Genomic DNA, 24,186 nt, shown 5'->3' on the forward strand with positions numbered 1-24,186 from the left:
ATTAATAAGGGACTCAATGAGCAGGTATGGAGTTGGACAAAGTCATGATGGAGATATGAAACTGCAGATGCTGAAATTTGGACAACAAACGAAAATGCTGGAGCAACTCAGCAGTTCGAGCAGCTTCTATGGGTAACAATTTATTGGAACATGGAAAATTCCTTTCCCCCATAGGTACTCTTTGACCTGCTAAGTACCTCTGGCAGTTTGCTTTTTTCCCCCTAAGGTGATATGTTGTCACCAACTAAAAAACATTGAAGCCACATTATCAGAGGATACCTTGTATATTGTTACCTTTGCCATACGAATAAAGGACAATGATGACTTACAGGCAAATTACAGGGAGATAGTGACAAGATTAAAAAACTGGATTTCAAAAAGGTAGCATTCTGCAAAGTACCATGCAGAATACAGAAGCAGGTCATTTCTAGGGGAGCTGAGCCTCAACAAAACAGAAAAGTTGTTCTACATAATTTGTCTGTAGCTAACATCCCCACTGGAAGGTGCATTGTAATTTAGTCACAGATTCTACAGAATGCCAAAACAGAAACAGGCCCTTTGGCCCATCTAGTGTATGTCAAAACTATTTAAACTGCCTACTCTCATTGACCTGCACTGGGACCACAGCCCTTCATGCTCCTACTATCCAAGTACCTATCCAAACTTCACTGAAACCAAATTTGCATGCATCACTTATGCTGGTAGCTCATTCCACACTCTAACCACCGCCTGAGTGGAGAAGCCATCTCGGCACTTCTTGTCTGTGCCGAACTCTTACTCTCACCTAGTCCCACCGACCTGCACTCAGCCCATAACTCTCCATTCCTTTCCAGTCCATATATCTGTACAATTTAACTTCAAATGACAACATCGAATCTGCCTCAACCACTTCTGCTGGAAGCTCGTTCCACACAGCTACCACTCTCTGAGTAAAGAAGTACCCCATCATGTTACCCCTAAACTTTCGCCCTTTAACTCTCAACTCATGTCCTCTTGTTTGAATCTCCCCCACTCTCAATTGAAAAAGCCCATCCACGTCAACTCAATCAATCCCCCCATAATTTTAAATACCTCTATCAAGTCCCCCCTCAACCTCCCATGCTCCAGAAAATAAAGACCTAACTTGTTCAACCTTTCTCTGTAACTTAGGAGATGAAACCCAGGCAACATTTTAGTAAATCTCCTCTGTACTCTCTCAATTTTATTGACATCTTTCTTATAATTCGGTGACCAGAACTGTACACAATACTCCAAATTTGGCCTCACCAATGCCTTGTACAATTTCAACATTACATCCCAACTCCTATATTCAATGCTCTGATTTATAAAGGCCAGCAGACCAAAAGCTTTCTTCACCACCCTATCCACATGAGATTCCACCTTCAGGGAACTATGCACCATTATTCCTAGGTCCCTCTGTTCTACTGCATTCTTCAATGCCCTACCATTTACCATGTATGTCCTATTTTGATTAGTCCTACCAAAATGTAGCACCTCACATTTATCAGCATTAAACTCTATCCGCCATCTTTCAGCCCTCTCTTCTAACTGGCCTAAATCTCTCTGCAAGCTTTGAAAACCCGCTTCATTATCCACAACTCCACCTACCTTAGTATCATTTGCATACTTACTAATCCAATTTACTACCCCATCATCCAGATCATTAATGTATATGACAAACAACATTGGACCCAGTACAGATCCTGAGGCACACCACTAGACACCGTCCTCCAATCTGACACACAGTTATCCACCACTACTCTCTGGCGTCTCCCATCCAGCCACTGCTGAATCCATTTTACTACTTCAATATTAATGCCTAACGATTGAACTTTCCTAACTAACCTTCCGTGTGGAACCTTGTCAAAGGCCTTACTGAAGTCCATATAGACAACATCTATATTTGAAAACAGCTATCCTAACACTGTTAAATATAGTTATGGAAAATAATGTTCAAAATTAAAGTAAGGAATGTGATATAGCAAAAATGTCTGAAAATAGCTACTTGAAGAGAAATGTGTATCAGTATGGTGGGAGCCTTTCAAATAAGTTGGAAGAATTCATCCCCAATAAAACAATGAACTCCCAAACTGAGACCCTGATGGCTATCAAGGGTAGGATAAAACAAAAGCAGGAAGTTTGAACTGTATTAGCAAGAAATATATTTCTCTGCATTGTTAATAAGGTGTAATGGAGATATTAAGAAAGACAAAGAGGATGCATGAAAAATTACAGAAAACAAAGCATGTTTATAATTATGCAAAAGGAGCTCAAAATAAATAACAGGTGAATCAGGAACTGCCAGTGATTTATTAATCAAAGGTTATAAGTAACTATCAGTCAATTTTTTTAGGAATAAACAGAGGCCAAATTCAGATAGAATCCATGAGAAATTTCACAGGGTGATTGACAAATTTCCATGTGGCAAATTAACTTGGAAAGTAAAGGTCCATAAAATGTGAAAAATTCTATTAATGTTCAGAAATCCAAACAATAAGTTTCTTGTGGAGACACAAGATGCTCTGATTTATGAAGTATTTTACATAATGGATTCTATCGCACCAAATCTTACTTTTGATGATTTTTATGATTCAATGGGATTTAAAGGAAGACCCTTGATTAAGTGTTTTGCGGCTGGTCACAAAATTGACACTATGATTGATACCATGATTGGTATATACAAAGCTAGCAAGTGAATTAAATCCAGTGAAGTAAAGCATCAAACAACAAAATACATACAACAAATAGTTGGATACTAAAAATTGCAGAAGAGAAGAAGGATCTTGGAGCCAGTTCAGGCGTAAAAGGCTCCTTCGGAGTCTTATGGGATACTCACCCATGTTTCTGGAGACACAGAATGTTGAGAGCAGTCATATCAAGATGGAACTCTCTATAACTCTGGATTAACTGATGTTTAAGTACTATGGATATCCCTGATCACCATAGGATGTGATTTTACAAAAGAGGGTGCAGATGAGATAACAAAGAATATTGTCATGGCTAATGAACATTTGGTACAATGAAGGACTAATTAGGTTCGTGTTATTTCATTTAAAATAAAGGAGGGTGAGAAGAGATTTAATTATTAAACTATGAGGGACATGGACATGGTGAATAAGGACTAAATTTTCACTCGGCAGTGAGACTGATGACTTGGGAATATTGATTTAATTTTTATTTGTGGAAGAATTAGGAAATTGAAAAAAAATCATCCAAAGAAATCTCAGAATCAGGTCTATTATTACTGTTATGAAATTTGTGTTTTGTGGCAGTAGTACAGTACATAAAAAGCAGTAAGTTATAATAAGAAACATATAAAAAAATAAATAAATGGAGGGCAAACAAGAAAGCCAAAGCTAGAAGGAAGATAAAGGATTGGGAAGCTTTTAAAAACTTGCAGAAGGAAACTAAGAAAGTCATTAGGAAGGAAAAGATGAATTATGAAAGGAAGCTGGTGATTAATATCAAAGAAGATAATAAAAGCTCTTTTATATAAAGGGTAAAAGAGGACAGATATAGGATCAATGGAAAATGACACTGGAAATATTGTAATGAGAGTCACAGAGATGGTAGAGGAAAACGAATGTGTATTTTGCATCAGTCTTCACAGTGGAAGACATCTGCAGTATACCGGACATCCAAGAGCGTCAGGGAAGTGAAGTATGTGCAGTGAAAATTATGACTGAGAAGGTGCTCAGTAAGCTTAATGGTCTGAAGGTGGATAAATCTCCTGGACCTGATGGAATACACCCTCGGGTTCTGGAAGAAGTAACTGAAGATATTATGGAGGCATTAACAATGATCTTTCAAGAATCGATAGATTCTGGCATTGTACCAGATGACTGGAAAATTGCAAATGTTACTCTGCTATTTAAGAAGAGTGGGAGGCAGCAGAAAGAAAACTATAGACCTGTCAGCCCGACATCTGTGGTTGGTAAGCTGTTGGAATCGATTGTTAGGGATGAGATTACAAGGTACCTGGAGGTACATGATAAGATAGGCCAAAGCCAGCATAGTTTCCTGAAAGGAAAATCCTGCCTGACTAACCTACTGCAAATTTTTGAGGAAATCACAAGTAGGGTAGACAAGGGAGATGCAATGGATGTGGTGTACTTGGATTTTCAGAAGGCCTTTGACAAGGTGCCACACATGAGGCTGCTTCGCAAGATAAGAGCCCATGGAATTACAGGGGAAGTTACTAGCATGGGTGGAGCATTGCTGATCAGTAGAAAACAGAGAATGAGATTAAAGGATCCTATTCTGGTTGGCTGCCAGTGGAGTTCCACAGGGGTCGGTGTTGGGACTGCTGCTTTTTACGATGTACGTCAATGATTTGGACTCTGGGATTAATGGATCTGTGGCCACATTTGCTGATGATACAAATATAGGTTGAAGAACGGGTAGTGTTGAGGAAACAAGAGAGCCTTAGATAGTTTAGGGGAATGGGCAAAGAAGTGGCAAATGAAATACAATATTGGAAAGTGTATGGTCATGCACTTAGGTGGAAGAAACAAATGGACAGACTACTATTTAGACGGGGAGAGAATTCAAAATGCAGAGATGCAAAGGGATTTGGGAGTCCTTGTGTGCAGGATACCCTGAAGGCTAACCTCCAGGTTGAGCTGGTGGTGAAGGCGGCAAATGCAATGTTGGCATTCATTTCTAGAGGTATAGAATACAAGACCAGGGATGTGAAGTTGAGGCTCTAGAAGGCACTCGTGAGACCACAATTTTGGGCTCCTTATTTTAGAAAGGATATACTGACATTGGAGAGGGTTCAGAGAAGATTCACGAGAATGATTCCAGGAATGAAAGGGTTACCATATGAGGAATGTCTGGCAGCTCTTGAGCTGTATTCCCTAGAGTTTAGGAGAATGGCAGTGGGCGGGGGGGGGGGGGGGCACGAAGATCTCATAGGAACATTCCAAATGTTAAAAGGCCTGAACAGATTAGATATGGCAAAGTTATTTCCCACGGTAGGACAGTTTAGGACAAGAGGGCACGACTTCAGGATTGAAGTCAGAGATGCAGAGAAATTACTTTAGTCAGAGGGTGGTGAATCTGTGGAATGTGTTGCCACGAGCAGCTGTGGAGGCCAAGATATTGGGTGTATTTAAGGCAGAGATAGATAGGTCCTTGATTAGCCAGGGCATCATAAAGTAAGGGGTGAAGGCAGGGGAGTGGGAATGACTGGAAAAATTGGATCAGCCCATAACTGAATGGTGGAGCCTACTTCTGCTCCTATATCTTATCGTCTTATGGTAAAAAGAGAGCAGATAGTAAAGGTAGTGTTCATGGATTCATGGACTGATCAGAAACTTGATGGTGGAGAAGAATCTGTTCCTAAAATGTTGATTGTGTCTTCAGGCTCCTGCACCTCCCGATGATGGTAACAATGAGAAGACGAAATGTCCTGGGTGATGAGGATCCTTAATGATGTATGCTCCCTTTCTGAGGCATGGCCTTTCCAAGATTACCTTGATGGCAGGGAGGCTTGCGCCCATGATGGAGCTGGCTGAGTTTAAAACCCACTACAACTTTTCCCATTACTAATAGTAATAGGAAATAGTAAGAGACCAGAACTTATGGCCTAAAATGGGTGGAATGAAAACTTTCATCATATTTAAATGGTACCTGGATGAGCACCTGATCAACTGTAAAGTGGCAGACCATGAGCTGGGAGGTGTGGGTAACTTAAACAGCACCATTTTAGCTTACATGATGAGCCAATTGTCTCTGTCTACACCATAAGGTTCTACAAGTACTTCATCAAATCAAAGGGTGGGAGTTGGTTCACTGGAATATTTTAACTGATACAACTTCAATGCAAACAAAATCAACAGATTTTCAAGGCATGCCTTATGTAACTAGACAGATCAGACAAAAGTGGTTTCAGTGGACATTAGTGAGATTTTTACCATAGTAGTTTTACATTTACTGTTGGTTAGTTAGTTTTATTCTTAACGATTTAATGAACTGATTTTGAACTCTAGATTTCAAACTAGCATTCAAATCATTGGATCTCTGGTTATTAGTCCAGTAACATTATCATTATGCACCATTCTCCCAGAGCAAGTTTGTGTGAAATGGATAATTGTTTCTGTCCATAATTTTCCGTGCAGCAGATGTCAAAACAAGATGGGTACAAGAGATGGGCATTCCCCCAGAGAAAGTTTCCCCCCAGTAAGATCTGTATATCATCAGACTATTAAATGAAGAGCTGCATCAACTTTCACTCGGTCATAAGGGGCAATCAGAATATTCTTAAACTATACATGTCCCCAAAAAGATCATTTTGCAACTATAACTTTGAAGTTCTGTCACCATGTGCTACTCTCCTGTTACAACTGTGTTTTTTTAAAATTAACACAGTATCCATTAGCATTAAAATTTAAAAGAGTCCTGTATTACCCAACTGTTCAATATCAGACCAGTACAGTACTGCACTGGGCTGGCCATTCATCCCACAGCCTTGTGCAGATCTTGATGCAAATTCATACTAAATGTCCTTCTGTGCATCATTCAGATTCTGGTCCATTTAAGATATGTTTTATTTATGCTCAGTAACGAATGGCAATATGAAGGGAGTGTAAGGTATGAGGAGGGCAGGGGAGTATTAGCCTTCCACAGCCTAGTACAACTGCACCAAAGTGAATGGCTTCCTTCCATGCTGTGAAATGCTATAACACTGAGGGTGCAATCATGTGTGAGGCAATTCTTCAGTGCTTGGAGGAGTATTTCACACCAAGCTGGGAGGAAATTCTTCAATGTGAAGGGGGTATTTCACACTGAACAGTTAGGGAATTCTGGAATGTAAGTGCATTCTTCTGATATTAGTGATATGTTAAGAAAATCATTAATTTAAACAAAAAGAAATTGTTCTCAATGTGAGGGATTTTTTTTCCAGAATTAAGCACCATGACTTCTTATTTTTTTTTTAACTTAAGTCTGTCACGAGCCTTGTGGCCCATCAGGCCAGTGCTTATGCTGGTTTCCATGGCGTGAAGCGACTGAGAGTATGAGACTCCCCCCCCACCCCACCCCAACCCCGGATAGGATGCCAGTCTATCGCAAGGTTAACCCCCAGCATTTTTTTGCTGGAACCCATTCTCAGCTGGGTAGACTGAAGCATTGTGTGGTTAAGTGTTTTGCTCGAACCCACGACCTTCGGATCGCTAGTCCAACACTTGGCCACATGCCACACGTGGCTTCTTATACCTCCTTGCTATATTCCAAATGGCAATCAAGAAATTACATTTTAACGTTGATTCACTTAGTCCTGTAATCAACTTATATACAGGTCCACAATCCCTTATCCGAAATCCTCGGGGCCAGTTGCATTTCGGAATTCAGAATTTTTCGGATTTCAGAACCCGCCCCCCCGATACCAAAAAAAAACACCAACTGTATGCTCAAGTCCCTTATTTAACCTGTTTCAGTGCCGTGAACTTTAGGATCCGGCGGCAAACCTATGCACATCCTCCCGTATACTTTAAGTCATCTCTAGATTACATATAATACCTAATACAATGTAAATGCCATGTAAATAATTGTTATACTGTATTGTTTAGGAAATAATGACAAGAAGAAATTTTCTTTCCAACAAAAACATTCAATAAAACATAAAAATACACAGCTTCAAACAAACCAAATCAAACACATAGTAAATGACTTATTGGAATAAGTGTAGAACGTCACTGTCACTACCACTACAAAACTTCAGTAACTTGTCTTTCTGTTTATTTAAATCATATAGAGTGGTAGTTCCGACACTATTTTCTTCAGTAAAACGCTGCACAGACACACCACGATCTAGCTTCTGCAATAACTCCAGTTTCTGTGTTATTGATAATGATAAATGTTGCCTTCTCTTTTTCTCATTGTTACCCATAGGGGTATCTGCAGCTCTTTTTGACATTTTCACAGGGAAATTAAACTCAAAGTCAACAGTGAACACAAAATATCAGCGAACAGCAAATGCATGTGTAACCAGTGCGAGCGCTGAGCCACAACTGACGTCTGGCGACTTCTGCTATACTGCCACGTCACACCTGAGTGACGTCAGCTGTTGGCGAAAAGAACTTCGGTTTTCAGCGCTTTTTAGATTTCAGAATTTCGGATAAAGGAATGTGCACCTGTACTATAGGATGCCACAATTATTAAGATAAATAATGAGACAAATACACTTACTGAGTGCACTAGAATTTATCACACCAACAGGCAAACAGAACCTTGTTTTCAAATTGAAAAAGGCAGCACCTGAGTCCTCTGTAGTACACACAAGTAATCCACATTGGTCTTGTCAAAGTGCGAAAATGCTGACCCTGTCCAGAGATTTTTTTTCAGGCAGATGGTGGTAGTTGGGGGTGGGGAGGGTTATGGGTAGGTACAGCCAGAACCTTAATAGAGATTGAGAGCAAAACGGTGGTTCATGACATTTCCATTTCCCTTCCCACACATGCTGCTACACTTAATACAATAGTTTGAAATTTAAATACTCAGTTGCAAAAGTCACGCTGCCAAACAAGAAACCAATTTAATTCCAATGGCCCATTTTAAGTGACCAATGTCCTTGAGTTTAAATTTCACCTGGTGTTTAACTACCATTCTTGTGCAAGATGACAAAAGATTTATCAACATTTCACTGCAGTATCCTACTTCAATTACATTGCATTAATTGCAAGCTTTTTAAAAAGTTCATTACATTTAACATTTACTAATATTTGTTCAAAATATTAGTACAAAAATCCAGTCCTATAATGCCAATGCAACAGTTGCTAAGGAAACAATCTAGTTTGGGGCATCACTCTGGACGTGAGACAATGACTCCCGTAGTTGGTGCAAATTTGATAGCTGGTTACATAAATAACCAAGAGCTTGAAGCAAATTTAAAGAAAATAATTTGAAGTTCAAAGATCTGCAGTTTCTAAGAAACAATTAAAGGATCACAAGACATATTGAATTGAATTGACGGCCACTCTTATCAACCTGGTTCTTTCAAAATACACTATCTCCTTTGTCAACTATAACATCCAGCTATTTCTTATACACTTCCAGAACTTTTCGATGCAGTTATAAAGAAGGCAAGACAGCGGCTATATAGTACTTCATTAGCAGTTTGAAGAGATTTGGTATGTCAACAGATACACTCAAAAACGTCTATAGATGTACCGTGGACAGCATTCTGACAGGCTGCATCACTGTCTGGTATGGATGGGGGGGGCTGTTGCAGAGGTTGAAGAGGAACGGTGTCTCAGAAAGGCAGTGTCCATTATCAAGGACCTTCAGCACCCAGAGCATGCCCTTTTCTCACTGTTACCATCAGGTAGGAGGTACAGAAGCCTGAAGGCACACACTCAGTGATTCAGGAACACCCTCTTCCCCTCTGCCATCTAATTCCTAAATGGACATTGAACCCTTGGACACTACCTCAATTTTTTTTAATATATAGTATCTCTGTTTTTTGCATGATTTTTAATCTATTCAATATACACATATACTGTAATTTATTATTTTATTTTGTGTTTTTTTTTCTATATTACTATTGCATTGGACTGCTGCTAAGTTAACAAATTTCACATCACATGCCAGTGATAATAAATCTGATTCTGAAATTCTGGTCCACTCTGAAGAGCTTTCTGGCAGTAGTCCTAAATTTGTTTACATCATACTAGTTGTGACTCTACCCCTCTTCACACTGGGACTCCATCATCCTTACAAACTTACAAAATCCTAACCCACACTCCAGCTTCCTTATTCTGTCTACAATCTTTGAACAGAATGTTGCTTTACAAATCATCATCTTCTCTCAAGCATCTCCATCCCTCAAGCAGACTTAATTGTCTGCTGCAGAACTAAAAGTTAGAATTAATGCCCTTTGGAACTGTGACCAAGGTAAACTAAATTTTCACATCCTTTTTGGTAATCCTGGAAGTCTTTAACTCCTCCAAAACATACAATCCACCATCTAGGTGTGTGGGTCTGCCTTGTCCTGTTCTATGCTTATCTACTGGATCGTAACCAAGCGTACATTTAAAATGACTCATTTTCCTATCCTTCTTTCATCTCGAGAAATTATTCTTATCATCACCATTCCCCTATTTATCATGGATGCATTGACTTTTTACGATATCACTTGAACATGTCGGATTCCACATAATTACTGATAATTTTCACTCTCTTCCCTGGATCTCTTTTCTTTGCTTATGATTTGTCCAGTCTTGTACGACAGGCAATGTTGGATGAATAAAAGGACTTCCAATACCTCACCAAAAAGCACTAGCTTTGCTGCCTTTAAACTATGTTCTGTGGGCCATTTCTTTTCATCCCTTCAACAACCATCCGAAGCCCAGCCAGATTGTTTGTGACCTTAGTGTCTGACCCCAAGAGAAGCTCCAACACCTTTTCTACTCCAGCAATAGGATTGCCTTATTCTACAACATCATTCAAGAATGACTATGCTGCAACTCACTTATCATCAAAATGTTCACTACGGTTTTGTAACAATCAGAACTATTAATTCTAATCCTCTGCTGACCTCCCATCTATAACTCAACACAAAAATACTCTTCAAAACCCATCTTAACTCAAATCCCGTTCACCTAGATCCACTATATTACAACTTCAGCTACAAATGTCTGCATAAAATCCATGTTTCAAAATTCCTCCATGCGCTCCCCCTTTCCTTAGTTCTGTAACTTACAGCAGCCCCTTTGAGACCTCAGATTTCCTCTCCAATCTGATTTCTTTTATATTGCCTAATACCACAGGCCTCATCATCTGAAATAAAACCAAAGTCATCAAGCATGGTGGATTTCACAAGCAATTTATGGAACACTTACATACAGTCCACACATTGCTTTGGTTCTCAGGCCTACCCCAATCTCTCTGTTCTCACCCATCGATACGGTTCAACAGGAGGAAAAGCATCTCATCTTTCAGGAACCTTTCAGCCTTCTAGACACAACACTGCATTCACTGTTTCCATATGCACTTCTTCTAGACCCACATTATCTTTTTCTACTTTCTCAGGTATTTTACTTTGTGTGGTATACAAACTTGACAGAAATTTTATTTGTTTTCTCTTGCTCTGTCTCAATCGCACATTAACAAAACTTTTCATGCCATCTTTGTATATTTTTAATTGGTAAGTTAGTTTATCACCATGCAGCTAAAGATGGTGCCAGAGGGCAACTTCTCCCAGCTCATCAGTGAAACAGTTAAATTCTTCCTATTCTAATGTCTATATTTTCCTTTTCAAGGTGACTGGGGCCCTGGTGGGGCCTTTGGTCTACGACAGCACTCAAACTGGGGTTCTGCATCGTGGCGTGTTCCAGTTCTTGGAGCTCACCATTGACTGCGTTTTGATATATCCAGTTTTGGCCTGAAGTTGGGTGCCTTCAGGGCCTTGCGCAGCCCTGTGGACATAAATTCTTGCTGGTGTCACGAATTGAGGCATAGCGATAGCTTGAACATCAAAGACAGCGAAGGGTGCCTGGCAGAGGGCTCTGCACTCTGTGATCGATCGCTCTCTGTTTCGATGGTGAGGGAGAGTTTACTGGCGAATCTTGAGTCAGAGAACTTGAAATTAAAGCAACATTTCAGACTGACTGTAACATCAAGATAGTGACTGTTATCTCCCCTCTCGCTGGTGTGTGTGCACGCATGTGTGTGTAGGAGGGTTGTTACTGCTTGCTTCTGCGTGGGAGTGGCGCAGAGGGCTTTGGAGTTCTTATGTTTTTTCTGTCATTTGGGATTTTTCTTGTTTTGAGGATGTCTATGGGGAGTAAGAATTTCAGGCTGTATACTGTATATGTTCTCTGATTTAAAATGGAACCATTGAACCATATACTGAGGTACAGTGAAAAACTTTGTTTTTTTTTGCTATCCATACAAGTCATTTCATTACAACAATGCACTGAGGTAATATAAAGAGAAATATCAGAATGCAAGATAAAGTGTTATGGTAACAAAGAAAGTGCAGTGCAGGTAGACAATGTACACAGCCATAACAAGTTAGGTTGTGAAGTCAAGAGTATCTTATTGTAGTAGGAGAGCATTCAATAGTCTTAGAACTGTGGGGTACAAACTGTCTTTAAGTCTGGTGTTACATGCTTACAAGATTTTGTAAATCTGGCTGATAGGTGGGTGGGGGGAGAAGAGGAAAGGAGAAGAAGAGAGAAAGTCCAGGATGGGTGGAATCTTTTAATTATACTGTCTGCTTTGCTGAAGCAGTGATTAGTGTCGACAGACTCCATAGAGAAGAGACTAACTTCTGTATTGCACTGAACGATCCACAGTTCTGTGCAGTTTTTTATGGTCTTGAGCTGAGTAGCTGCCACACAAAACAGTGATGTATCTGGATAGGAAGCTTTTTCTAGCACATTGATTAAAATTGCTGAGGGTCAAAGGGAAAATGCCACATTTGTTTTACCTACTGAGGCGTCAATTCTCTTGTTTGGCCATGGCGTCTACATGATATCCCTGTGACAGTAATTGGCCAATTCTAATTCCTTTTTGTTCTTTCCTTCTTACTCCACAACAATCCCAACATACTTCCCTACCCTCTTTGTATGCTTAGAAACTGTTGCATAGCTTTATACCATTCTGATAAATTGTATTTAACTAGAAATATTAACTTGCTTTCATTCTTCAAAACTATAGAACGATTTTCTGAGTATTTCCAGTTTTTATTTTGGATTTTACCACAAGGCCTCAATTACACACATGCAGCTTGGGAAGTTGGTCCTGCATCAGTTCATGATTGCTACAACAATGGCAGGCAATCTCTTATGTTGGTTTGCTCCCAAGCCTGAGTGACAGGGGCAGTGAACCACTAGGAGACCTGAATGGTGACTTGTTCATTTTCTTAAACTGCTCAAAATTTCTCATCTCAATTCTCCCACCCTCTTGGTCTTAATCAGCACTTCACCACGTAGGAGGAACAGACAAGACCCATCCCACATAATGCATTTTGCTGGTGACTTAACTCCTTGGCTGCATCAGTGCATACAGTCACAAATTAACACAATGCAGAAACACACCTTTCAGCCCACCATGTCCGTGATGGTCTTTATAACCCATCTACACTAAACCTACTTAACCGCATTAGGACACCCCTATGTGTCTGTTTAAATTGCTCTTAAATATATTAATTGTATCTGATTCCACCACTTCCTGTAGCAGTGTGCTCCATACATCAACTACACTTTGTGTAAAATAAACTTGCCCTCAAGATCCCCTTTGACCATGCATACCTATTAATCAGGCATCCACCGAGCTAAAACATCATTGAACAAATCTATACATATTGTCTATACCAAAACAGATATTCTCATTGTACCCTGACACTCTCACACTGTAAAGCTGACACATCAGCCATTAGCACTAACATCAGAGTAACACCTACAAACTGCTGGAGGAACTTAGCAAGTCAGGCAGCACCAGGTTTCTTTGAGGCAAGATAAAAATACACCAGTACATCTCTCATCTTTTTCAAATTACTGGACACAACCTGCAATGAGTAGCATTGATACTTGTTCTGCAGAAGCAATTCAATAATAAGACAGTCAGCCAGCAGATTCTTCAGAGATCACCTATAAATCTAAAGCCAAAAGCATGAACAATTTTATTCCCCCTACCACAGTTCCATCAAAAACTTCTGTTGAATTCATATGACAATCAGAGCTGTCATATGGATTCAATAGGAGGTCTTTGAGTCAACCCTTATGCTTGATCAATCTTTATGTTCAATCTGAAACACAGGCAAAAAAAAAGTGCAAGGACTAAAAGGCTGGTGCAGTTGAAGATTCAATATACCACCATGAAATGACTGCCTGTGCCACATATAGTTCCTCAATGCCGGTGTCATTCATATTTCTCCACTCAGACCAGTTACCTGGTATACTTGATACAGAGGGAATAGGAGGTGGACAATGCTCTCACCTCTCACCAGACAACTGGTTTTATGAACATGGAACAGTACACCACACCACACCACAGTACATGCCCTTCGGCACACGATGCTATGCTCTCCTTTTAACCAACTCCAAAATCAATCTAACCATCCCCCGCCACAAAGCACATGATTTTTCTTTCATCCATGTACCTAAGTTTCTTATGCCCCCCCGATGCACCTGCCTCTACTACCACCCCTGGCAGCATGTTTCACGCATCCACCACTCTCTGTGTAAAACACCTACTTCTGACATCCCTCTACTTTCCTCCAATCACTTTAAAATTATGCCCTCTTGTATTAGCCATTTCTGCCCTGGGAAAAGGGCACTGGCTGTCCACCATATCTATGCCTCTTGTCATCTTACATATTTCATGTCACCTCTCATCCTCCTTCACTCCAAGGAGAAAAGCCCTAGCTTACTCAATCTTTACTCATAAAATATTCTCTCTAATCCAAGCATCATCCTGGTACATCTCCTCCACACCCTCTCCAAGCTTTCCACATCTTTCCTATTATGAGGTGACCACAAATGAACACAAAATTCCAAGTGTGGTCTAACCAGAGTTTTACGGAGCTGCAACTCAATCCTAATGAAGACACCATTTGTCTTCTTAACCACTCTATCAACTCGCACAGCAACTTGGAGGGATCTATGGATCCCCAAGATCCCCTCACTTCTCCACACTGCTAAGAATCCTGTTATTAACCCTTCAAGTTCCCCCTTCCAAAGTACATAATTTCACACTTTTCCAGATTGAACTCCCATCAGGGAAAATAAAAATAAAGTTTTAGTCCAATTATGCACTGCATTAGGGTACAGGGTACCAAGATATATGCTTATTAAACATCTGCAGGGAATTTCGGAAAGTAAGAAAAATGCAAAATTCAGAAGTTGACATAAATAATGCTTCGAGTGTCAGTGCCTGTAAACAGTTGACCTACTAACACTGATAAGGTGGGATGGGTTCTGGGTGGTTGGGAGGAAATTAAATTTGGTCAACAAACAACTTACCAAATGATGGAAACTGTAGCAAAGTGTGAATTTTTTTTATAAATACAAGATATAAAATATCCTTACTATTATTTGGAGCGACATGGTAGCATAGCTATTAGCGTAGTGCTATTACAACACCAAGTAATTGGATTCAATTCCGCCACTGGCGAAGGAGTTTGTACGTTCTCCCTGTGATCAAGTGGGTTTCCTCCCACATTCCAGAAACATTGGGGTTAATAAGTTAATTGATGACATGGGTGTAATTGGGCAGTACAGGCTTGTTGTTGGGCTGTTAGGGCCTGTTATCATGCTGTATCTCTAACTAAAAATAGCGCTCCGAATTCCCTTCACAAGTTCAGACTTTTGTCATTGTCAAGAAATCAGGAGTTTTTAAAACTCTTGCTTGATTAAAATGGCCTGCCATTTCTATTTAACTACAGTCCTGTAGAATGATGATTGGATTTTACATCACACACTACTCAGTAATTTCATATCTTATTGTCCAAAATCAAAAACTCAATTCAGTTAGGGTATGGCACTGGAATATAAATATATGTTCGGCAGTAATACAAACACGTGCTGCACAATAATAAACAGTAAAAAAGCACTTCCTATCAGAAATACTACCCAGAAATAATGTCCATCAGAACATGTTATACTTAATACCAATTGCACCAAGTGGCAGATTTTTTTGGGATCCCAAATCTGATTTAAACATAAACCCGGTACGAGTAAACATAACTTTCTCTCACTAACTTACATTTTCAGCAACTGGAGTTTATTTTACCTTTTATTCTAGCCCCTCTCCATCACAGCTAGGACTTGGTTCTACAATGCTCACTAAAATACACTCAAGATATTCAAATTCAAAAAGTATAATTACATTTTTGGGAGATTTCCCACAGTTCAAGAGACAATAATATGGAAGTTCCATACTCCAAAATTATTGATTATCACTACCTTTCAAGTTTTTCCCCAGATTGGCTCGTTTTCACTTGTTACTTTAACCGGTGGAGTTCTTCTATAGAACAACCACCTCTTCATTAACCCTTTCTACTCACCTGGAAAAGCCCTTTCCGCAGCTGATACAAATGTAGGGTTTGCCCACTGCTCCATCATGAGACCGAATGTGATAGGTCATCCGGTCTTTTCGCTTGAAACGCTGGTGACAGATAGGACATTCAAACGGTTTTTCCCCTGAATGCGAAAGCTTGTGGCGGTTCAAATGGTAAACATCCCTGAAAGCTTTACCGCAGAGCTCACAGGCCACGTTTTTCCTCATTCTGCCTCTCTTTCGGGGGCTGTCCAGGCTGCTTGAAGAGGCTAGCAGATTGTCCCCAAGTCCTGGAACCTGATTCTCCCCCGACCCCAGTTCCATATTTAGCCCCGTGTGTTGAGCCTCGTGGAGCAAGAGGCGGTTTGCATTCTTGAACACTTTCCCACAGAAACTGCAGGGGTAAAACCCCTCGTCCCTCATGGCCAACGGTGCTGTGAGCAGCGGCAAGTCAAACAGAGGGGCCTTCCGAGGCCGCCCGCGCCCCCTCTTGACCACCTTGGAATGGTCAGTGCCCACCGAGTTCACCGGAGCCTGGAACTGACCGGCCACGAGGGTCGGTGTTGCAGGCGAAGTCACCAAGCCATCCATCACAGGTAAAGAACCCTGCAGAGGCGGCAGGGCGGGAGCAGGAGCTGGTGCACCAGGGCTACCTACCTTGACATCACCAGCCGCCTGCAGGTGTCCATTTTCCCCCACAAAGTTGCCATTGGCACAAGCAGCAGCGGCTAAGTCCAGGGCAAAACTGAAGTCTACATTGGCGGGGCGGAAGACCATCATATCTCCCCTAGCCGGTGGCACCATGATCTGGACGTTGGATTGTTTAATGACCTCCTGGCAGATCTCGATGACCGACCGCATGAGCAGAAACTTAGCGGCCGTCATGAGCTCCGGGAAGCTCTCGAGCCTCACCACGATGCGGGAGGTGTAGGCGAAGTCCAAGATGTCCCTGAAGACCTTGGCGCTGATGGTGTGCATCTCTAGCTCGCGGCCTTGGGCCTCGTCGACGGGCGCGCCGAACACAGACTCGAAGTAGTCGCTACAGGCGGCTAACACGGCCTTGTGCGCCGGGAAGCTTTCGTCGCCCACCCGAAGCACCACGTCGCAGAAACGGCCGCCGTTCTTCCTCTGACCGTTGAGTTTCTTCAACATGTCGGCGCTGTGCTGGCTCACCTGGTAGGTGTAGCTGTTCCAGGACTGCTCGGCAGCCCTTTCCATTGCCTCCACCAAGTCCGAGCCGCGACGGAAAGAAAACAGCCCCCTCACACTCCAACACTAAACAACAGTGTTCGAGGCCAGAGAGATTTGAAAAGGAGCGCGCGGTGCAGAGCTCCGCCTGCTGCCGTGCCGAGCCGAGCCGAGGGAAGGCCGCGCAGCGAAGGCCGGGGAGTGCTCGGCGCCGCTTTTGTTCCCCTCACAGCCGCCGGGCCCTGGCGCCGCGGGAGGCTCGGCAACATGGCAGCGCGGCGTTTCCTGTCAACTGCGACCCCTCCCGGGGGCCTGGGGAGGCACTGGCTGAGGCGGGGGTAGGTGAGGGGGGGGGGAGAGAGGCGCTAGCAGTGGACGCTGGGTTGCGGTGAGGGACTCTGGCTGGGAGCCGCAGTACTCAGTGCGAGGTTTATGGGGATCTTGGTCAGCGTGGGGAAATAGGGTCAAGGTGAGGAACACTGGCAGAGAGCGAGCACGCTGGCTCTGTGTGGCGCAACACTGACTCGGAACCAAAGGACTCTGTGTGAGGCTGATGTCGAGGGTCTTACTAGTCAGTGAAGGAAATAATTGCAAAAGGTGGGAGACACTCTGGCAGTGGGCAGGGCATATTGGCTCAAATTGGGAGAATATCTTGAAGTGCGAGGACTCCACGTGAGATAGGGATAGTAGCAGAAGGTGGTGGATATAGTCTTAGAGTAGGAACTGAAGTCATTGAGTGTGACTTACTGGTTCAGTGTAGAGATGGTCTGAAAATGAGGAAATTTCCAGCATCTGCAGATTTCCTCGTGTTTGCGTGAAAATCAGTAACACTGGTTCAGGTGAATAGCAAGTTAGAGGAGGCAGTCAGTGATGAATATCACCACTGGCTGGTAGTGGGAGGACTCTACATGAGGTTGGCAGACAGCTGATGGTGGGAGATTTGTTTGGAGCATGGGAAATTGGTTCAGAATGTGAAGCTCTGGGTGACTCTCAGAAGCCAGGAATGGTGGTTCAGGTAGAAACAAGTGGACCCTCCGTGAGATTGCAAGACACTGGCTAACAATGGGAAACTTGCTCAGCAGATCAGACACTGGCTCAATATGGAAAATAGATTCAGGATGGGAAATACAGGATGGTGATCACTGAGAGCAGAGGACACTGGTTGATAATAGGAGACTTGCTTTGGAAGGAGGATGTTAGCTGAGGGTGAAAGACACTAACTCAGAATAGGGAACACTGGCTGAGGTTGGGAGACAATGGCCAATGGTGAGAGTGCTTAAGGATGAGTGGACTGCTGAAGATGGGGATCACTGTGGAAGGAGGCACTGACAGGGTGGAACATACTGGATCATGTTACATGAGAGTAGGGAACATCCACTAAGGCGAGATAATTGGCTCAGACTGGATAGAGGACACTTGCTGGGAGTGGGAGAATTGATCAGAATACCAGAAACAAATAGGACAGGATACACTGGGTCAAAATAGGGAGCACTGGCTCAAAACTGGGATCACTGGCTTCGGATGAGAGGCACCAGCTGATAGTGGAAGACATTGTTTCAGGTAGGGGTGCTCTGGTTTAGGATGGAGAATATTGATTAAGGGCAGGAAATGCTCAATGATGGGCATGTTGGCTCATTGTGGAGGATACGAACTGGGGAGAGCATTTTCTGAGGACAGGTAATAGGCTCAGAGTGGATGGACAACATTGGCTGAAGATGGGAGATATTGGTTAAAGATGGAGGACACGGGCTTAGGATGGATGAAATAGTCCAGAGCAGGGAATAATGGCTTAGGCTGGAAATACTAGCTCAGGGTAAAGCACTTTGGCTTAGGATAGGGGGTATTGGTTTTGGCAGGGGGATGCAATAAGGAACGGGTGCCCTGGCTGAAGAAGGGGGACAGTCACTCAGAACAGGGAAAACTGCCATAGAGCTGAGGGCACTGATTGACAAATATTGGCTCAGTGTGGAGTGTGGTCTGAAAATAAGGGAGCACTGGTTCAGGGGATACCAAACTGGAGGAGGCATTCAATTATAAATACCTCGTTGCTGAAATGAGGGATTCTGGTTCTTGAAGGAATTGGTTGAGGCAGGAGACCTTGGCTCAGCTGGTCAAAAGGCATTGGAAGACCTCAGATACATTAATGTCATAGGCTGGATGAGTTCAGAATCTGGGCTTTGGAATCTAAGCACCAGCTAAGGTCACAGGCACATTAATGTGTGTTTCGGAGAGAGTACAACCAAAGAGGGAAAGGGTGAATGCCAGACAGAGGAAGCTGGTAGTTCAGGGGAGCCCTAAGGGCGTTCTTGCTCACTAAGTACTTTTTGGTTCTGAATAGAGATGGGAAGATGGTCCCCGAGGGGATATAGTTACATCCAAGACAATAGGTACAGGTAATGCTCCAGAGACCAATTATCTTTTCCACCTATTACTACCCAGCTTCTCACTTCAACCCTCGCCTCCCCTAACCATCTGCCTCCCCTACCCATCCACCTCCCCCCTCACCTGGTTTCACCTATCACCGGCCGGATTGTACTCCTTCTGCTCCCCCTTCTTATTTTGGTTTCTTCCCCTCCAAAATTGCTGCCTGACCTGCTGATTTCCAGCATGTACAGAATCTGTTGTGCATATGATTTGCTACAGATTTTGGCTGGATAGGGTACAGCTCCACAGGTTCACAGTCAAAATCTTCATGGATAAGTTTGCGCTATTTGAATGGTTTAAACCAAACTGGCATGGGTTTTAGTAGCTCAGAAAGGATTCTGAAGAGAGAAATTGAAGGCAGAAAGTGAGAAAATGAGAGTTTTAATGGAAAGACTGAAAAACAGACCAAAAGTAAATCTCACTGTGTTGACTGCGGGTGGGGGAGGAGAGAAAACTAAATGTAATGAATAAGATAGATGAACCACATGCACTGATAGATGTGGAAGTCAATATGTAGAAATCTGCTTTAAAAAGAGGCATGATTAGAAGATGAATCTTTCTGGGCACAAAGATTTCACATACACAATAGGGGCATAAAAGAGCAGTGAGTTGGCAATATTGGATAAAGAAACAATCATTTTGTTAGAGGAAATGACGTATCAAAAAGATCATCAATTGAGATTGTATGGGTTGAACAAAATAATAAAAATGTGGCAATCACTAATGTGTGGATAGCATGGCAGTGTAGTGGTTAGTGCAGCTCGGAGTTTTTGAGTTCTGAGTTCAATTCTGGCATGTCTATGAGGAGTCTCTGTATTGAATTGATTTTATTTCTTACATTCTTCACATGAGAAAAAAATCTTTGTTACAGCTCTGTCTAAATGTGCAATCATAGTAATTTATAATAATTATAAATAGAACAGTCAATGTAACATAGAAATACACTCAGATCAGCATGAGTTAATCAGTCTGCTAGCCTGCTAGAAAAAGCTGTCCTGGAGCCTGTTGGTCCTGGCTTTTACATGGATGGTAGCAGCTGGAATAGATCGTGGTTGGGGTGACTTGGGTCCCCAATGATCCTTCGGGCCCTTTTCTCTTACCTGTCTTTGTAAATGTCCTGAATCATGGGAAGTTCACAACTACAGATGCGCTGGGTTGTCTGCACTACTCTCCGCGGAATCCTGCGATTAAGGGAGATACAGTTCCCATACCAGGCAGTGATGCAGCCAGTCAGGATGCTCTCAATTTTGCCCCCGTAGAAAATTCTTAGGATTTGGGGGCCCATACCAAACTTCCTCAACCATCTGAGGTGAAAAAGACGCTGTTGTGCTTTTCTCACTACACAGCTGGAGTGTACAGACCACGTGAGGACATTGATGATGTGGATGCTCAGGAACTTAGAGCTGTTTACCCTTTCAACCCCAGATCCATAGGGGTTAGCCCATCTTCATTCTTCCTGTAATCCACAACCAGCTCCTTTGTTTTTGCGACATTGAGTGAGAGGTTGTTTTCTTGACACCAGTGTGTCAGAGAGATGATTTCTTCCCTGTAGGCCACCTTGTTATTGTTGAGATGAGGCCAATCAATGTAGTGTCATCGGCAAATTTAATTAGCAGGTTAGAGCTAATTGTGGTGACACAGTCATGGGGATACAAGGAGTAAAGGAAGGTGACTTAGTACACAGCCCTGAGGGGCTCCTGTGTTGAGAGTCAGAGGGGTGAAGGTGAGGGAGCTCACTCTTACCACCTGCCGGTGATCTGACAGGAAGTCCAGCATACAGCTGCACTAGGCCAAGGTCAAGCTTCCTGTCAAGCCTGGATAGAATTATGGTGTTGAATGCTGAACTGTAGTCCAAGAACAGCATTCTCACATAAGCATCCTTCTTCTCCAGATGTGTAAGGACGGTGGGTAGAGCAGTGGCTATCGTGTCATCTATCGATCGGTTTTGTTGATAGGTGAATTGTAGGGGGTCCATTTTGGGTGGTAGCATGCTGCAGATGGATGTCTTTCCTGCAGAATGTGTGGGTTTTCACTGTGTGCTGTGGTTTCATCCCACAGTACAAGGGTGTACCAGGTGGATTAATTGTCATTATAAATTGTCCAGTGATTAGGTTAAGGTTAACTGGGGTTCTTGGGGGTCATTGAGGTGGCATAGCTTGAAGGGCCAGAAAGGTCTATTCTGTACCGTATCACTAAAATAAATGAATAAAATACTGGAAGGGGTATCAATGGGAAAGCATCTTTATCGTAGTGAGTCTTCCCTATATCCTCTCAGGTCCTGATTTTAGAGACTTGACCTGTAACATTGACATACACCTTTGTTCATGGATGCTGCTTGACCTGATGAGTTCCAGCACACTGTGTATTTTTCAAGATTCCAACATCTGTAGCCTGCTTTTGTCTTCAATTAAACATAAACAGAGAAAACCTACAGCACAATACAGGCCCTTCGGCTCACAAAGCTGTGCCAAACATGTCCTTACCTTAGAAATTACCTAGGGTTACCGATAGCCCTCTATTTTTCTGAGCTCCATGTACCTATCCAGGAGTCTCTTAAAAGATCCTATCGTATCTGCCTCCACCACCGTCGTTGGCAGCCCATTCCACGCACTCAAAACTCTCTGCATTAAAAAAAAACTAACCCCTGACATCTTCTCTGTACATACTTCCAAGCACCTTAAAACTGTGCCCTCTCATGCTAGCCATTTCAGCCCTGGGAAAGTCTCTGACTGTCCATATGATCAATGCCTCTCATCATCTTATACACCTCTATCAGGTCACCTCTCATCTTCCATCACTCCAAGGAAAAAAGGCCGAGTTCACTCAACCTATTCTCATAAGGCATGCCCCGCAATCTAGGCAACATTCTTGAAAATTTCCTCTGCACCCTTCCTATGGTTTCTACATCCTTCCTGTAGTGAGGCGATCAAAATTGAGTACAGTACTCCAAGTGGGGTCTGACCAGAGTCCTATATAGCTGCAACATTACCTCTCGGCTCCTAAACTCAATCCCACGGTTGATGAAGGCCAATCCACCGTATGCCTTTTTAACCACAGATTCAACCTGCTCAGCAGCTTTGAGTGTCCTATGGACTCGGACCCCAAGATTCCTCTGATCCTCCACACTGCCAAGAGTCTTACCATTAATACTATAATCTGCCATCATATTTGACCGACCAAAATGAACCACCTCACACTTATCTGGGTTGAACTTCATCTGCCACTTCACAGCCCAGTTTTGCATCCATCAATGTCCTGCTGTAACCTCTGACAGCCCTCCACACTATCCACAACACCTCCAACCTTCGTGTCATCAGCAAATTTACTAACCCATCCCTCCACTTCCTCATCAAAGTCATTTATGAAAATCACGAAGAGTAGGGGTTGCAGAACAGATCCGAGGCACACCACTGGTGACCGACCTCCATGCAGAATATGACCTGTCTACAACCACTCTTTGCCTTCTGTGGGCAAGCCAGTTCTGGATCCACAAAGCAATGTCCTTTTGGATCCCATGCCTCCTTACTTTGTCCATAAGACTTGCATGAGGTACCTTATCAAATGCCTTGCTGAAATCCATATGCACTACATCTACTGCTCTTACTCCATCAATGTGTTTAGTCACATCTTCAAAAAATTCAATCAGGCTCATAAGGCACGACCTGCTTTTGACAAAGCCATGCTGACTATTCCTAATCATATTATGCCTCTCCAAATGTTCATAAATCCTGCCTCTCAGTATTTTCTCCATCAACTTACCAGCCACTGAAGTAAGACTCACTGGTCTATCTCTATTTCCTGGGCTATGTCTACTCCCTTTCTTGAATAAGGGAACAACATCTGCAACCCTCCAATCCTCTGGAACCTCTCCCGTCCCAATTGATGATGGAAAGATCATCGCCAGAGGCTCAGCAATTTCCTCCCTCACCTCCTACAGAGGCCTGGGGTACATCTCGTCTGGTCCTGGTGACTTATCCAACTGGATGTTTTGGAAAAGCTCCAGCATACCCTCTTTCTTAATATCTATATGCTCAAGCTTTTCAGTCTGCTGTAAGTCATCCCTACAATCGCCAAGATCCTTTTCCGTAGTGAATACTGAAACAAAGTACTCATTAAGTACCTCTACTATCTGCTCCAGTTCCATATGCAGTTTTCCACTGTCACACTTGATTGGTCCTATTCCCTCACATTTTATCCTCTTGCTCTTCACATACTTGTAGAATGCCTTGGGGTTTTCCTTAATCCTGTCCACCAAGGCTTTCTCATGACCCCTTCAGGCTGTCTTAATTTCATTCTTAAGCTCTTTCCTGCCAGCCTTATAATCTTCTGGATCTCTATCATTACCTAGTTTTTTTAAACTTTTGTAAGCTTTTCTTTTCTTCTTGACTAGATTTACAACAGCCTTTGTACACCACGGTTCCTGTACCCTATCATCCTTCCCCTGTCTCCTTGGAACATACCTATGCAGAACTCCATGCAAATATCCCCTGAACATTTGCCATATTTCTTCCGTACATTTCCTTGAGAGCATCTGTTCCCAAATTTGTTCCTGCCTGATAGCCTCATATT

General features: G+C 42.5%; 1 protein-coding gene across 6 annotated transcripts in view; it reads right to left on the reverse strand.

Annotated features, from left to right (window-relative positions):
- The window catches only part of patz1 (POZ/BTB and AT hook containing zinc finger 1), a 67,908-nt gene extending 50,305 nt beyond the window's left edge, over positions 1–17,603 (reverse strand). For 4 of the 6 annotated variants that reach the window (XM_072243764.1, XM_072243768.1, XM_072243767.1 and 1 more), the window contains exon 1: positions 16,013–17,602. In XM_072243764.1, the coding sequence (XP_072099865.1) occupies positions 16,013–17,223 (1,211 nt within the window). In that variant the 5' untranslated portion in view covers positions 17,224–17,602. Of the gene's footprint in view, positions 1–16,012 lie in introns of all 6 variants that reach the window. The other 2 variants (XM_072243770.1, XM_072243769.1) reach the window with 2 other exon arrangements.
- Between the last annotated feature and the right edge of the window lie 6,583 nt (positions 17,604–24,186).

This window comes from Mobula birostris, chromosome 25, assembly GCF_030028105.1.
Source record: "Mobula birostris isolate sMobBir1 chromosome 25, sMobBir1.hap1, whole genome shotgun sequence".
In the NCBI taxonomy this organism is placed as follows: Eukaryota; Metazoa; Chordata; class Chondrichthyes; order Myliobatiformes; family Myliobatidae; genus Mobula; species Mobula birostris.